Source organism: Puma concolor, chromosome B1 (genome assembly GCF_028749965.1).
Source record: "Puma concolor isolate L17-30 chromosome B1, mPumCon1.1.hap2, whole genome shotgun sequence".
Taxonomy (NCBI): domain Eukaryota; kingdom Metazoa; phylum Chordata; class Mammalia; order Carnivora; family Felidae; genus Puma; species Puma concolor.
The window spans coordinates 30,704,323-30,721,608 of NC_141670.1; the positions used below are offsets into that span (position 1 = coordinate 30,704,323).

The 17,286-nt window shown below is 38.9% G+C and overlaps 1 protein-coding gene across 13 annotated transcripts in view; it reads left to right on the top strand.

Annotated features, from left to right (window-relative positions):
* The window catches only part of NRG1 (neuregulin 1), a 1,130,312-nt gene that overhangs the window by 1,098,893 nt on the left and 14,133 nt on the right, over nt 1–17,286 (top strand). For 7 of the 13 annotated variants that reach the window (XM_086703387.1, XM_086703384.1, XM_025932897.2 and 4 more), the window contains 2 exons: nt 7,734–7,792; nt 14,187–14,210. The exons of 2 other annotated variants lie outside the window; for them this stretch is intronic. In XM_086703387.1, the coding sequence (XP_086559513.1) occupies nt 7,734–7,792; nt 14,187–14,210 (83 nt within the window). Of the gene's footprint in view, nt 1–7,060; nt 7,129–7,733; nt 7,793–14,186; nt 14,211–17,286 lie in introns of all 13 variants that reach the window. 4 more of the 13 variants (XM_086703390.1, XM_086703386.1, XM_086703385.1 and 1 more) reach the window with 2 other exon arrangements.

Here is a 17,286-nt window from a genome sequence, read left to right on the forward strand (position 1 = left end):
CCAGTTCAAGAGCTCTGAAGGCCAGGTAGGTGACCTTGGACATTGTGACACCTAATAGGGAGTATTAGTAACGTCTGGAGCAGGAGAGTGATACAGTAAACATAGCAGATATTTAGGGAAGACAGACTTAGACACAGGCTAGAGAAATTTGGGGACTAGGTTAGATTGGGAGAGAAAGCCAGAGACACTAGCTGAGGTTAAAGTTTTATAAAATCCTGGCATAAAATGATGATGATTATGCGTCTGACACTTTCTGGTAGCTGGGTTAACATAATTAAATAAGGGAATGATGGCTCAGATTCATGGTTGTGTCCTGTGGCTTCATTATCATGGCTGTAGAAGGAGAAATTTGGAATAGAAAAAAAGGAATATGTATTGGGTTAGAGCCTCCAGTCCATAAGAATAGACTGCTAACTGCACTCTTTTTCTAGCCCTGGAAGAGTTCATTCTTCAGAGTGGGTGTGACCCTTGCCTATAGCACATCTGTTCTTAAGAGATGACAGGCTTAACAGATGGAAAAGCATTTATGAGACAGTGAGTGCAACTCTTGTGGCTCAGATCCGTGATCAGCTCTTCAGATGACCATGTCTTCTATTTCTTCTATGTTTGCCATGCATTGAGAATCCGGCTTAACAAGGGGTTTATTAACTCATTTTTGGCTTTCACTCTCTAAGGTAGATGGAAGGAAGTCCTTTTGTCCTCATAGACAACAATTGAGGTGTAGTTTTACCTAAAATCAGGGGCAATGACAACGTCTTCTTAATAGTTTGCGTGCTTTTTTCTCCTGAAATCAGGTAGGCAGCCCTAAAGATTTATTGACCTCCTTCTATGAGACAGGCTCTGTGCTCATTCTCAGTAGAAAGTACTGAACAAAACCATGCTGGTTTCTGCATGGAGTCTATTAGGCTGTCGAGAGTAGCAAACATATTTCAAGTAATTAATTTAATTATAAATTGTAGGTGTGCCAAGTGCTGTGATGGATATTTAGGGAGCTAATGAAATGTCTAATGGGGGACCCCAACTTGTCAAAGGCAGAGAGTCTGGGAAAAAAATATGCAGCAAACGGTCTATTTAAAGCAAAACACAATTTTGAAACATTTTTATTGAATTATTTAAGTAAAAAGTGGATATTTAGCTGTTTCATTATAAAATGAGGCTCGCAGTGTAGATAGAACTGTAAAGTTCTGAATATCCAGGCTCTTTGACAAGACAGGGGAAGACATCCTCCAGAGAGGAAGACCAAACCACAAAGTAGCACTCAGTATGTCATCGTGTGACAGGGACATGGAGATGCATGGGATGTAGATTGATCCCATATCCGATTAAATTGTTTGACCCCAAACTTACAAAGATACATCATGTAGAGTAAACAGTGGTGAGAATTTTAGTCTACAGATGAGCATTTCAGAACAAGCTGTGCAAACAGAGCTTTGGGAAGGGCACGAAGGTTCAAACAGGGACAGGTTAATTCATAAACACTGCCACCCTCATTATTGGGATTGTATGTCTTAGACATTGAAAAACATCACTGGAGACCCAGGACAACTTCGATTTTTGGTTTCCTCAGTATTTACCCATGAATCCAATGTGGCCACTATATGTATCCAATTATCTCCTGGATTGAGAACAAGTCCACAGATCATAATAAAAAATTAAAAAAAAAAAAGGAAAAGGGGTGATTCAGACTAGCTGCACAGTATTGGGGAGGTATATAGGGTTGGATCTGAAGGAAATGTTGTGGGAACCTTTTATATTTAATGTTTTCTTTAATGACGTTGAAGAAGGCATTCCCTTGAGAAAATACACATCTTTTGCAGATGATGCTGTAAAAAGGGTGAAACACAAATGAGAAAAGCATATACAAATCTCAAGAAATCTCTCTCAAAGGTAGATAACAGAATGAGGTTCATCTCGGGAAAATACACACCAACAGTAACAACACATTTGGGAAAGAATAATCCACAACACAGATACTCCAGCAGTGAGTGGGCGAGTTCTAGCCAGAATGCCGAGCAGGGGAAGGGTTGGAAAAGTCAGCACTTGCAACGTGACACTCTAGAAAAACAGACAAGCACTGTTTGAGCTAGCGTATACACCACTAACTCTAGCTTACATGGAATGAGAGCAAAAGGCCTTAATATCTAACACTTAAACTCACTGATATTCCTTAAGACGTTATTTGTGGGCATTTCCACTACTTGATATTTGTAAACATTAAACACCAAAGAAATTATTCCAGAGGTTATACAATATGAAGGAAATACCACAACTAGTATTGAGGTAGAGGAAAAAGACAGTAGGGACTCCTCTTTTTGAGGCAAGGTATTTTAAAATTGTCCAAATATATCATTGTGATGACTAGGAATGAAGAAATATCAGGTGTAGACCTTGTTTCCCTTTTGCTGCCGGATTAAGGAGGACCTGATGAAAATTAATGAAACCAAGGAATAAATGATGTCTAAGGATGGTTTAAAATTTGACCATCAATCGATAAAACCATAAAACCATTTATAATGGTTTATTAAATTAGCAAATGCTAAATAACCAGAAGTTTCTTGGGGGTATGTAATATCTTTGAATATGCCTAATGCCTCCACCAAAAAAAAAAAAAAAAGGAAATATCCAATTAGAATATAAAAACTACACCAAACACTAAATTGATTCTCAAAATACATTAATGTATTATTGATTACATAGTAAGCATATCAGGATAGTCACCAAGTACTAAGGTTATTACTAGAAAAGAACTAAGGTTATTACCAATGCTATGTGCAAGTCTTGGTCACTAGATTGTACTACTTTATTCAATCCAAGTAAACTGGTATTTCAGCAACAGTATTTAAATTTGACATAATAATAACTCATTATTAAAGAGTTACAGAGCCCTTTCCAATTCCAAACACAATGTTAAAGGTTTCTATTTAGGGAAGCGGGCCCGTGAGGGCAGCACTGGGAGCTCCTATTAAGAAGAAATTATATAGGAGTTTACAGAGGAGAGTCTGTCATAAACTATACAAATAAAAGCCAGAAATTCAATATTGACCTATACCTGACAAATCAATTGACTATATGAAAGTCTCTTTAATACAGTTCATTATTGGACGCTGCCGTCCAATACTATCTTGGGCTCAGTTTAACAAACATTTTATGAGAGCTTTTTACAAGGCAGACACTGTGTTAAAATTAGAGATACAGTGGGGCGCCTGGGTGGCTCAGTCGGTTGAGCGTCCGGCTTCAGCTCAGGTCATGATCTCGCAGTCCATGAGTTCAAGCCCCACTTCAGACTCTGTGCTGACAGCTCAGAGCCTGGAGCCTGCTTCGGATTCTGTGTCTCCCTCTCTCTCTGCCCATCCCCTGCTCATGCTCTGTCTCTCTGTCTATCTCTCAAAAATGAATAAATGTTTAAAAAAAAATTTTTTTTAATTAGAGATTGAGAACGATCAAAATATGGTCACTATCCTCACCACAGAGAATTCCAACCCAGACAGGTGAGGGCTGTGAAAGAGATCAGGACAGGGTGCAGTGTGAGAGGCAAAGACAGACTCCTCAGCCAGGGCAGGGAAGTGGGAGATGGAGAGGTGGAGGTCAGGGAAGGGTCAGTTGGGAGAGGGGATACCTAAGTTCGGACAAAACGATCTGCGAATTTTCATCGCATTAAGAACAAATGTAAAACAAAGATCATTGCTCATGTTAAGAGCACATACTAAAACAATATATATAGAAGCTACAATAGAGGCTTGATTATTATTCAAACAGATTGTCCTAAGAGACAAAATTCTTGGAATTTGCCCAGACTCGTGCCAAAGCATATTGTTCAAAATGAGATTAAATTTACCATACTCTTATCTCCAAAGAAAGTGATAGATTGGATGCTTAATGTACAGTGCTAATTTAGAAACATGTCAGAAGCCAGACAGTCTCCCTATTCTTTTAGAAGTAATTCCATAGAATTTAATCAGAGCTTATCGATCAGATGAGCTTCCATTTGCATATGCCTTCTCTCCACAGTCAATGCGGTCTGCAGTGTTGCACAGGCAAAATCTGTTTCTGCTTCTTTCAATTTGATTTGGCAACAACTCTAGAGGTCCCCAAAAGTTCCATAATAACAGTTGTTGCTGAACACTTAAATTGCTTAGGAATAGGTATTTGCAGTTTGTTTTACCTCCATGATTGTCTTAAAAATCCATTGTATCAAAAATGTTTTTTAAAAGTCCTTGAGTCCTCCTCCATGACTGGTAACACATTCAGAAGAAATGCTGTCAGTTTCCACACAGTGGTTCCATGTGTCAGGATGAGCACTGATTTCCAGAACCTTTGTGGTGAAAGGAACCGTTGAGCACCGCTTAGTCAAATCCCTTCATCTTATCCCTGTGGCCCCATGAAGTCAAATGGGCTGCCTACATCGAGGCAGCAAGATACTGTGGTGCCAGGATAGACGGGCTTAGTCTCCGTTTTCCAAGGTCAGGGTCTCTGACATCTTGAACGTTAGTGTACATGCAGATCTCTTGGGGATCTTGTTAAAAACGCAGATTCTTAGTTAGCAGTTATAAACTGGGGGCCTGGAATTCTGCATTTCTACTAACGAGATCCCAGGAGATGCTGGTGCCATTTGTCCATGAGCCACACTTTGAATAATAATGTTTCACCCTAAGAAAATGTATCTGAGGATAAACATTACCACAGGAATAGTCATGGTGCAGATACAGCTGACTGTTCCAAAAAAGATTGGCATATTTTAAGCATATCTAGTGTTAGTGTACCAAGTATCCATGTCATTTTATGATAGAGATAAACCACCATGCCATAGGCCAATTCCCTAGGAAACATCACCTTAGAAGTTCGTACTAATTAGAAAATTGATTGGATAAGATTTTTGATCTGCATCGCCTCCTTGTCCTGTGCCTTCTCATCCCCAAACTGGCATCCAAGATGCATAAGTGACAATTTTCTATAAATGCATTCCTTTTCTTAAGCGACTAATGATTCTTCAACTATATGTTCATTTTATGATCCTTACTTAAATCAATGCACTGCTTACCTCAAATGGTTCTCCCCCTTCTGCACTTCTACCCCCCAATACACACACACACACACACACACACACATGCATACAGTGTTCACATGTCTTATACCATGTTCATTGTATGAAACAAGTGGATTACTCTGTGATCAATAAGAGAATTATAATTGTTATCAATAATGCAAACAGGTAAGAGAAAATGGTCATTGTAGAATATGCCCTTAATTCTGGAGTACCTGCTTAATCGTAGGCTATGTCCATGTGAATTTTAGTCCTTGTTCAGAAACAAATACACAAACAAAAATCCTGTATATTTCAGAAGTCATTATGTTAAATACATTATATGAAAAATAGGTTTCCATGTATTTTCCTTATATATCTGTGAAGACATTCTTATTGAAGCATGTGACATCTTTATGAAAAAATGACCCAGCTTCACAGGCTATCATTCTTATTTCTGTATTTCTCTAGGTAGATCGTCCTCTATTCACTGCTGCAAAAATATTCTAACCAAAGAAACCAATTCAATTATATAGATAGATAGAATTTGTTCAAATTTTATATATATATATATATATGTGCGTGTGTGTGTGTGTGTGTGTGTGTGTGTGTGTGTGTGTATAAAGTGTTTTGAAGAGTTAAAAGGGCTGTATCAATATAAGATATTCATTGTTAAGTTTATTGATAATACCAATGATCATAATTATATTTAAGTTACACAAGAACTCATAGTAATAAAAATCCAGAACTTTAGTATTTTATCTTGCAGGCCATTCTTCATGAAATAGAATTAGATATACCAAATCACTTGATAACACTTTTTTGGCATGGAATTTGGTTTTAAGGGGAATGAGAAAAATATTCTTGGTTTTATTCACATTGCTTTGATGCCAAAAAGATAATATTTATTCTTATTTACTATGGAGAAGAAAGGGCCGGTCATGTGTAAATCATGAGGTGTGTGCTGTCACAACTACATTTTATTAGGGGCTTTGCATGATGGTTATGGTATAGATGAACTATGGATAGTAACCATGACTGTGGGTGTTGAGCATCTATAAGCTAATTTGCTTCCTAGAACCTTTTGATGGCCCTCTTGACTAGAGCATGTTACTGGGTAAAATGGATCCAATATGAAATGCTTTCATTACTGGTATAATAGCAACAAAAACAGCACCTAGAAAGGACTTCCATATTTAGGCACATCCCCACTGCATGACCTTACAAACGATATTTATTATATCAAGATTCTAGAATTTGGATAGGTGAATGTATGTGAGTAAAACGAAAATTTGATGCAGTTTAAAAATAGTTTCACCTTAAATGCGAAATGACACCTATTAAGTACTACAGTAGAACCACCCTTTGAATTTTAAAAATGTATTTGTCTTTGGGGATCACTGGATGAAGTGAAGTTTGTGCTAATAAATGTCTGCTTCTTTCTGTCTTTCAGTATTAAAAAGGAGACCTAATTTGTCATACCTTTAAAAAAAATAGGGCATATAGTTTTTCTGGTCAGTAATCACTGGAGTGTGTAAGCGCTTGACTTCTATTGTAGTTTGATGATTGAACTTACAACATAAAAGTACCTATGAAAGCACAAAATTGAGTGTCTATGAAGGGAAAAGCTCAGGATCCTTTAAATAATAAAAGATTATGGATGGAACCATGCAAGACCTTATCAAAACCAGTGTTTTAACAAGATAGGAGTCCTTGCTCAGTGGCAGATAAGGAAATGCCAGAGGGAAAGTGACTTAGCTACACAGGCCTTGCCAGCCCTATGTAACTTGCCAACCTCCCTGGGAGTTAAATTTCATTTATCATTAAATGCCTTATGAAGACTGAAGCAAACAACAACAAAAATATGTACCCCGCAGTTTCCATGGAACATGGTTTTCTAAATGTGTTCTTTTCCTTTTCTTTATGTTGTTCAGCCACCAGGTCATTGTAGGAATCTCCATATTCCATAGGAGGAAAATTGCCAGTCTGAAAATTCAGTGTCTTTAGCGTTCTATTGCTTATCACATTTTTGCCCTCTAGGTGCCAACCTGGATTCACTGGAGCAAGATGTACTGAGAATGTGCCCATGAAAGTCCAAAACCAAGAAAGTATGTTAAAATAATCTGAAATTTGCTTTCTCCCCCAAACTACAGCAACAATTACTACCACTTGGTGCTTTTACAGTTCAGTTGTAACTGATTCCTTTTGTCCTAACGATGGTTTAGCCACTCGGGGCATCAACTCATTCAGTGTGAGTTTGTTTCACTGTCTCTCAGCTTGGGCCCCAAAGATCACAGGGGTGAATTAGAATGACCAGTCCGGATGGCCAGGGATTCTGGTGACCATGACAGGCAGGCCAACCAAAAACCATTTCTTTCCGGCACTTTTGACCAAAGATGTCCCGTGGAAAACGGAGATAAAGAAACCATCAGATGCGATTTTCAGCGAGTCCCTCTGAAAGAAAGCAGTCACTTCAAATGCTGCCATCTTCCTTTCTGTCATACAAACCCTAGGACCCCATTTTGTGCAGATTTTTAATCCTTTGAGGGAAATGCCAGAGTCTGAAAACCATGGTTAGGACAAAGACTCAGTTCCTGAGGGTGAACTCGCCAAGTTCAGTCAAATGACACTGAAGGAGCTTCTTTCTAGCATATATTCACCTCTTCTCTTTTTCTCTGTTTTTTCTACCATTGTTTTTTGTTTCTTCTCTCAGGTGCCCAAATGAGTTTACTGGTGATCGCTGCCAAAACTACGTAATGGCCAGCTTCTACAGTACGTCCACTCCCTTTCTGTCTCTGCCTGAGTAGGAGCATGCTCAGTCGCTGCCGCTTTCTTGTTGCATCTCCCCTCAGATTTCACCTAGACATAGATGTGTTTTACCAGGTCTAACATTGACTGCCTCTGCCTGTCGCATGAGAACATTAACACAAGCGATTGTATTACTTCCTCTGTTCGTGACTAGTGGGCTCTGAGATACTAATAGGTGTGTGAGGCTCCGGATGCTTCTGAAATGGATACTGAATAATGTGATACAAAATGATAGCCAATATCACACAGTGCAATTATAATAAAAGCATTTAAAAGTCTCACTGTTATTGATAAAATAAAATCATTCTGCTAAACAGTCCATCTTCTTTATAAAATGGCAGCGTCCTGCAAAGGATGTTGCTAAATTGTAATCAGTATGCACTTGAAATGATGGTAAGTTAATTTCGGCTCAGAATGTGTTATTTATAACAAATAAACATGCTAAAAAGAGTTCAGATGTTTCTCTTCATTAACAGTTTGCATTTAGGTGTAAAAAGAGCACTGAGTAGGAAAATGACAAACATTTCACAGCAAATGAGATATCCTGGCTTCTCTTTATGTTGCTTAGGAAACAGGTGATTCAGGATTAGTTTAAACAATCATTTCTTTATATTTGCATTTCTTTATGCTAGTTTCAATGACAATTTTAGGGACAAGTAGGGGTTTTTTGATATTCGTTACTTACTTTGAAATATAATAGTTTACATCCAGATATATATTTTTAATGCAGAACTGGGAAATTTTGTTGGATTTCTATGGCTTCGTGAAGGGTTGAACATCATCCTTAAAAGACCCAATCCACATGTATATAATTTGCACGGGTAACTAGATCATGTAATTTGTCCTTCTGCTGTGAACTGGGCTATCGCTTCTAATTCTGGAGCTTTCAAAGCATTGTGTTTAAAATGGATTCCATATAGTTATTCATTGAGATGAAAGGGTGACAATTTTTTTTTTCCCTGTGAAAGATCAGATAGTAAATACTTCAGGGTTTGCAGGTGATAACCGTCACCTGCACAACCACGAACTCTGCACAAAGCAGCCATAGCCAATGCATAAACTGATAGGCATGGCCGTGTGCTACTAAAACTTTATTCACAAAAGCAGGCAGTGGGCTGGATTTATCAATCCCTGATTCGGATTGTCAGTTGCTCACCCTGAAAAATACTGGACATAGCCGATCAGTGTAAATTCACGTAACACAATGAATAGTGACACGAGCCGGTCATTTGGGGGCCCTAAAAGAATCAGAGATTTACCCTTACTTGTATGCATGCAAAGAATAAGATCCTGTTCCTCCTGTTAACAGTCGTGGAAGAATAAATTTCATGGAAAAGTTAATTTTATATGCATTAAGGGGAGGCCATTTCCATAATATTCAATCATTTATTTAGTGAGGTGGTGCTTATGGCATATTTACACAGGCTACATATCAAAGATTATGTTATTAATCTTTTTAAATGTAGATAAGATGGAGAATAAAAAATAGAAGAGGAATAGTAGAATTTTACTGAATATTTTAAAGCCATTCCTTTCAGAAATCAGTTTGTATTCAAATAACATAGATTTAGCAAATCATGTGACTGTATAAATATGATAACATATCGTAGAATTGAGTGAAAATTCTGAACATTTGTATCACACTTAAATGTTTGGTGTTATACCGAGTTTCATTGTGCACTGAAGGCAATGTTAGGGCACTATATAGAGAATCGCATTTTTAAAATGAAGCTATTTCCCCAAATAATGATGCAGTTAGATCTGACAGCAGTAGGCAAAGAAGATGTTTTCAACTTCTATTTTAGACCATTTTCTTTTTCAGAAGATATTCTTTCAAAATAGCCACTATGTATTTAATCAGAGTGTGATTCCTTAAATAAAATCTTTAGTAAGCTTTCGATCGCACTTTTGGAAGACATTCAAGAAAGCAGCCTTCGTATTTACCCTGATGTAACAAAGATTGATAGGAAGTGAATTTATGAGCAGTCTGTGATGACTGTGCGTCAGGGCTCCCTCGGATCTGGAAAAGCAAGAGCTTCCCTTCAGAAACTGCTTTCCAAAGTTGTCTTGCCCAGCGTTAATTTTCTGACCTCTATAGCTTAAATTTTCAATTTTCATTTCTGCAGACTCTCATATAGAAGGCAGGAAAATACACTTTGCTGTTTTAAGAACTTTATATTCAAGTATCAGTGTAGTCTGCACAAAGGATAAAAAATGTTGCCACAGTGGTAATGATTAAACTTTAATTGTTTGTGTTCATAAAGTCTGAAACACATAACATAAATTTTGAAGGAAAAGATATTCCCCAGGTTCAAAGAGAAACATTTTTTCGACTTACTAAACCACATTTTGAATAGAAGAATGACATTATAAAAGAATGTACAGCTTTTAAAATGCTTATTAACACATAACTTACATTATTAGGATTTGATGCAGTTTTTCTGGTCAGAGTATTCTATGGGGACATTTATTGATTTATAAAAATGGATTTAAAGTATGAAAGAAAAGAATAAATGTATATTTTATATGGCTTTCTTGAAGGCAGCCATTTGCCTTGAAATAAAACATATTTATAATACTTTCTAGGAAAATATTGTCAAGGTTAGTCAGCTTCAAATTTGACCTACCTTGACAGAGTTCCTACTTTCAAGGATTGTATTGATCATTGTTGGGGGTGGGGGGGGGAGAATGTGCATATATAGGCAATTCATAATTGATATATAGACTTCCTGGGCAGAAAAAAAAAAAAAAAAACACAGCTTCAATAGTTAGAGGCAGTATACAGCAAGTATATCATATATAAACTAATATATAATAACAAGTTATTATAGAATAGCCCAAATCATAGAATATTTTTACAGAGTACAATTTTAGAACTTTTAGGCATATTGTCAGCATGAGTAATCCCAATAGATCTCCTTAAATGTAATTTTGAATCAGAGGTTACTAGTGCATAAATTACTTGTGTTGATTCTAAATGCTTTAAAAACCATTGAAATTACTAATTTATCCAACGTGTATCTGGATGACAGTAGAATAAAGACACAATCTATGACATAAATTATCATAAATTCTAACTGAGTGTTAGACTTTCTTGTGTGTGTGTTGGTGAATGTGCTTCTGTGCACATGGAAACTTGGGAGTGCGGAGAAAGCCTCCTATTACATTCCAAAAGGCTCAATGGCAATATGGATTTGTATATGTGAAAATAAAAAGTATCTGCATTTGTAAAGGTAAGTCAAAAATGAAAAGTCAGACACTAAATACGTCCCACTTAGCACTGGCATTGACAGAGCTCCTTTAGAAATCTCAGAGGTGCAGAAAGGACTATACATATGTCTTTGATATTGTTTGCATAAGGAGGCCCAAAGTATTAAAGAATAAAATCTTGAATGTCTTCAGATTTTATCAGAAGCCGTAAATGCATGGATGGATAATTTTGGCAAAAGAAAGTTGTTTAATTGTTCTTTTCTCTGATGCAATTGAAAAATTTAAATTAACCTACAGGTTAATCAGTTCTCTTCAAACAATTATAAAATCCTCAAGCAAAGGAATAGTGAGTCAATATTTAATAGTTTCTGAAGACTCTTAGATTTAAATTAATTTTTTATATTGCTTACTGCACAGCAGGAAATCACATGTAGAAAAGGAAACTAAATTGTTTACAGCAACCTTTGTGTTTTTGAATTATTAATTTAATTTGAAAAATGTAGTGGCGAGACAGAAGTTCAATAGGAAGCGTATGATACATAATGAGCCTAAGCCAACATTAGGTTAAATAGAACAGATAGAAAGTAGTAACTTCTTCATCAAATGAAAAGTGTTTGCGTATTCTGCTTTTCTTGACTCACAATGAAAGAAATGTAGCCACCAATAGTAAAAATAAATGAGAGCAGTATTTGCTCCAGGTCGAGAATGATGCATGTTTCCTCTGCTTGTTTCCTTGTTAGGGCTTATGGCCAGAAGAGATTCCAATTTTAAGTACCAATTTCCCTTTGAATTATTTGAAATTGGAGCTGCCTGATATGAATGACTTCCCATGAAATGAAATTATAGTTAGGCTCACAGACTTACCTATAAAACTGTAAATGCAGTAATATGTATGCATGGGCATGCTACTAATTTTATTGAAGACTTAACCAAGCTTTCTACGCAACTAATATAGATCATTAGCAGTGTTCATGTAGGCATGGAATAATGATTCTCTGAAAAGAGTTTCTGTAGATATCTCGGCTTTAACCCTTAAATTATTACTGACTGGTAGGAGGAAAAGGCATATGATGGAAGGGGTTCTAGGGAGAAAAACTGAGTCACATCTTCAAGGAAATGTGTAAGGAAATTTATTATCACTTCCTTGGAAAATGAATTCTTATCCTTGATGTTCCAAAGTTTATATAAAGGAAGCAAATGAGGGGGAAATATTTTGTCAAATTGAGTGTTGCACAGAGACAAGAGAAGTTCATTTGGATTTGAATAAATTGTTAACTTTTGCTGTGGACATTGTGCAACCAAATTAATCCTGAATCCTGTGGCTTTTAATTTATGAAAAGTTTAGGCTATTCACCTGAGTAGCCCGGGCCAACCAAGGCAGACTGATCTATTGTCCACACTACCTCTCGTTATTACTGTTACTCAATGTCCTCTCTGATTTATTTTTTAATCTGGAAGCTCCGTTTCCTCAAGAGGTAGAAAGTTTTTAAAGTCTCACTTCTTGGGTATATCCCAGCAGCTTTCAGAGTTTTCCTGGCCATGAATTAGGTAAAAGGAAACCTACATGTAATAAGGGGCCCAAGGTAGATCTCCAGATAAGTCCACTCTCCAAGCTCTTAAACCCTTCTGCTGTTGGCCGACATATTTCCTGGCTCCTTTATTCCACAGGGTCTCCCTGTGGCGCTTGTGTTAGTATCATAAGCATTTTGTCAATGAGAAATTAACGTCCAAAGTCACTGAACAGGCAAATGGCAGAGGCAGGACCTGAAAACAGGAGGACTTAAGCACACGACCCTCCTTATTTTCTCCTCTCTACTTGAGGATGCTTTGTCCATGCCCAGACTGATGTTTTTGTGAGAGGAGTACCCCTCAATCACATGTTTTCAAAGTTAAGAGATCGATGCCTTGTCATGTTTCTTGGACCACCGTGGTATCTCTCGAGTCAGTGATGAAGGGAAGAAATGGAGACCTCTGAATCTCCATGTGCCTTCTGCCCTTCCTTCCCATGTGCCTCTCCACCATCCACGCACAAATAAGCAATCCTAAGGGGTCCCCCGCCACCACCACCACCACCCCCGATAAAATTTGATTAACAATTTTTGCTTCAGCCTGGAAAGCATCTTTTCTGGAAGGTTTTTGTTTCTATTTTTAATTTGCCCATGTCCCCCATTTCCTTGCTTGAACCTGTGCAGTTTCTGCTAGTCCTTTAGTCTTGAGTCTCTGCACTCACATCTGCCAGGACTGTGGACTGTGAGCTCACACCTTGGGGTTCCCTCCCGGAGCCCTGGGCTCTCATCTGGCCGTCGGAGCTCAGCACCGTGGAGTGATCATCTGATTGGCTCTCTGTTATTTGAGGAAGTAATCCATTGAACTAAGGACCCCAGGAATTGGATCCTTCTCCCACACAACCCCCTTTTCTTTTTACAATTTGAAAAAGCAAGGCATCGAGAGTTATCCTATGCCATGCAGGAGTTCTTCCAAAAAACTAGATGCAGGCTCTGTTCCTCAATTCCCTCTCTGGCTTTTTGGGCAGAAGCATTTGTTGCTTTCTGTGAATGGAACATGTAAGTGGTGGAGAGCGGAGAAGGTTAGGAACAGAGGAGATATATATATATTTTAATAACCAAAACAATGAGAAATATTAGAGCATAACTAGCCACAAACTACAAAAACTGTAAATCCAGTGTGACAAAATTTTCAGACCTGAGTGCTGTCCTCTTGGCTTCCACCCCTGGCTCTGCCAACCATGTGCCTTTGGGCAAAAAAAAATCACCTCCCTGGAACTGCACTTCTGCCTTTTAAAGAGAGGAATGAAATAATACTGAATGCCTTTCTTTATTATCATAAATACAATATTTCTATTCCCAAATGAGGACAACTTCTCCCTCAGTAAGGTCTTTTAAGGGTTAATAAAGACACGGTGTGCTGGTATTTGCACACCTCTTTAACAAGACGAGTCCCCTATGCGGACTCACGGAGGCGTACCTGAGCACTGCTTGTGTTAACCACCCACCATTCGTCCTGTTCCGTGTGCACGCACAGAGAGCCGTAATAGTCATGTGTAATGTGTTTTGGAGCGCAGTGTATTGCTCTTTTCTGAAACTTGTTTCCTTTCTTTCTTTTTTTTGTCAACTTTCTGCATTGGCAGAGCATCTTGGGATTGAATTTATGGGTATGGACCAATCATCATTCCTTTTAGCCTGCAGAATTTAGAACCTCTGAGCTGAAATCTTTTCCTTTTCTGCTCTTACCTTTCAATTCCTAACTAATTTCCTTTTCCTTCAGAAGGGATCATACAGCTATAACAATGATTTTTTCGCGTCCCATCTATGATTAGTTTACCAAAATGTCACTGAGTGCAGCAGTTTCTAGATTTCCAAACTTCACTTAGAGATTAAAATCACCTCACCTGCTGCAAATTCACACATGTCCCACGTACCTTGACCCTCTGGATCCGACCATGCTGTTATTTCAGAGCTGGGGTAAGTTGGAGAGGTGTGGAAGGCTATGGGAAGAACCAAACCAGGTCTGAGAACAAAAGAAGCTCTAAATGCATCGACTTAAAAGCACGCCACGTCTTAGGCTGATGGGAACTTGACATGCAGTGTAAAAATCACCCATTTAATATAGTAACATAGAAAGCCCTGACATTGCAACACAATATTGTAGGCACAGACTGATTTTCTGGGAATGTTCAAGCGCTGCTGTAGTCAACTTCATTATCTTATGAGCAAGGAAATAGAAAACAGAAAGAAAAAAGCCTTGTGCTATTTTCAGTGGAAATTCTAGCACTAATGGAATTAACCTTGAGTCACTAAGATCATCCAGACAAGTAATCAAATAGACATGTTCACACTGTAAACACAAAATATCTCTTAGCAGCATACGAATTTGGGGCATAGTCCCTTTGAAATCCTTTGTCCTAAATTATTGGAAGCAAGGGCCAGTCCTGGGAGGAGAGGGAAACCATTCTGTCATCCCAGAGGCTCCACAGCGCAGGTACCCGGGCTTTCTGGACAGCACCAGCAGCCCTGGAATGTGGCCATGGGTCAACAAAGCAATGTCCTGATTAACAGAATGTCTGATCTCCATGCAGCTGGTGTCAGTGACATCATGCAGTGAGGGCACCCTGTAGCATAACTGCTGCTCTCGTTTGGATGATAACGTCACCATCTATATCTAATATACTTTCCATAATTCGTGGAGAATAAGACTTTTGCAAGTTCTGCCAGTTATAGGTTTAGAAACTCAATTGGTTGACCATTCCTCCTGTAAAAACTCCCAAGAGAAAACAATTCCTGTGATGAGAAAACCCCCACTTATATGGGAGTGGCCCTTTGCAGATCAGAGAATCTCTCCCAAGCGTGAGAATCTCAAGAGGTCCCATGATCAGCATTGGGTGGCAGATTATCTACGTAGAGAGAGAGGGATCTATTCAAGTAACCTCCCTCTGGATAAAAATAGTTCCACTACTAAAAAGGCTTACAGGCCTTTCCTACAGGGAGAAAACAAATCCATTATCGCCTGCTCCTTTTCCCTAACGGCATCTTTCTCCCACTTTATCACTTCAGGGTCTAACTAGAATTTAATACTTCTATTCCCAATGAGGTAGGGCAATGGATAGTTCAGATATACGACTTCTCCCTCAGTAAGACCTGAAGGAGCAGTAGAGACACCATATGCTGGTATCTGCACACCTCTTACAGGCAAACGGTCTAAAACTCCAAAGTCTCAGGACAGCCGGTGTACTGAGCCAGAATGTTCCATCCTTAAGGGAAATCAGACCTTAAAGATCAATTGCAATTGAGAAAGACAAGGCTTCTGTCTCTTAGCCTGGCCAGATCAGACAGAAAAACATGCTCGATCTGATTCACTGCAAAGCATTCAGCCAAACCATAGAGTAAGGACTGGGAAGCGTTTCCATTCATTAAGGCACATCCGCCAACTGGACTGACGGATTCTCTTTTTCAGCGCTGCCTCTAATTTGCTTTTGCCCTATTGACCCTGTCACGCTAGGAAAAAAAAATAATAATAAGGAAAAAGGGGGGGGGTCAGAAGAACCCATTGTTTTCATTATTGTTCATCAAGTATTTCCCTTTTAACACATTCATAATGTGGGGGTTCCCTGCTCTAGTAAATCATTGGAAAATGGAATAGAAACTGAACTGGGAAACATTTAATGTATTCGGGAAATGCCGTTGTGAATACAGAATCTTAATCCTTCTGTATTCCATGGGCCTTGTCTTTAGTTGGTTCATCTTAGCACTTTGCTTTCTTTACCCTTTGGCCTTTCCTGAGCTGCCTTTTCATTTCCATGACCAATTTCGCTGGAAAATGCGTGTCTTCCCGTATCACGTAGGGCAGAGTGGTGAATCATCATACCACATCTGCTGACAAACTGAGGTCAGTCTATTCTTTCCTAACGAACAACCGCCGAGAAACTTCTCAACGGAATCCCTGGGAGTAGTGGGATGCCTTTTCCCCCTTGGGTCCCTGTATACATCCCATTTTCACGGTTTGCAGATGTAATCTCCCAGCTTTTTCTAAAAATAGCACGTTAAGATGCCAGTGCCACCAAGCCCTCCTCCTTTCAAAAGAAGAAAAAAAGAGAGTGAGCGAAAGAGGGCAGGGTAAAGCAGGGTCAAGGACATGTCTACACTCCTGTTTCCGAACCAACTTACCACACCGGCAGGAACCCTGCCTCCTGTCCCGGGCCCCACCTCTCCTTCTTAGACATAGTGCTAAAAACTGATCCAGATGCCAGGTCAAGGAGGAAGCTCCCGTGGCACCAGCTCACAGATTAACACCTCATAAAATTTAATTCCCTGTCCTGTGGCTGTGGGGGAGGGGAGGCAGCAGACACAGCAATTAACAAAGAAGCATTCACCTTCCACCTCATCATCTGACTTTTGCGGCCAAAGTATGTGCCACCACTCTGTCTCCTGGTTCATTGTTTCCTTGCAATGCACCAGCTGCTTTGCTTTCTAATTGTGGCTGCCACGTGACCGCCAGCCTAGGGTAGGAGTTATGCTGTATGGGTTCACCCTTCCAACTTTACATCCACCTTCTCTTCCCGCCCAGCATTTCCTCCCTCTGGTTTTCTTTTGTTTATTTATTTTTCTTCCCTTAGTATCGGGCATGCTGTGCCAGGGACTTCAGATGGCTCCTTCACTTTCAACCTTGTTTTCCTTCGTACCCGACTTCCTCCCTCTCTCCGTCATTCTGTCAGTCTGTCTGTCCTCTTGGTT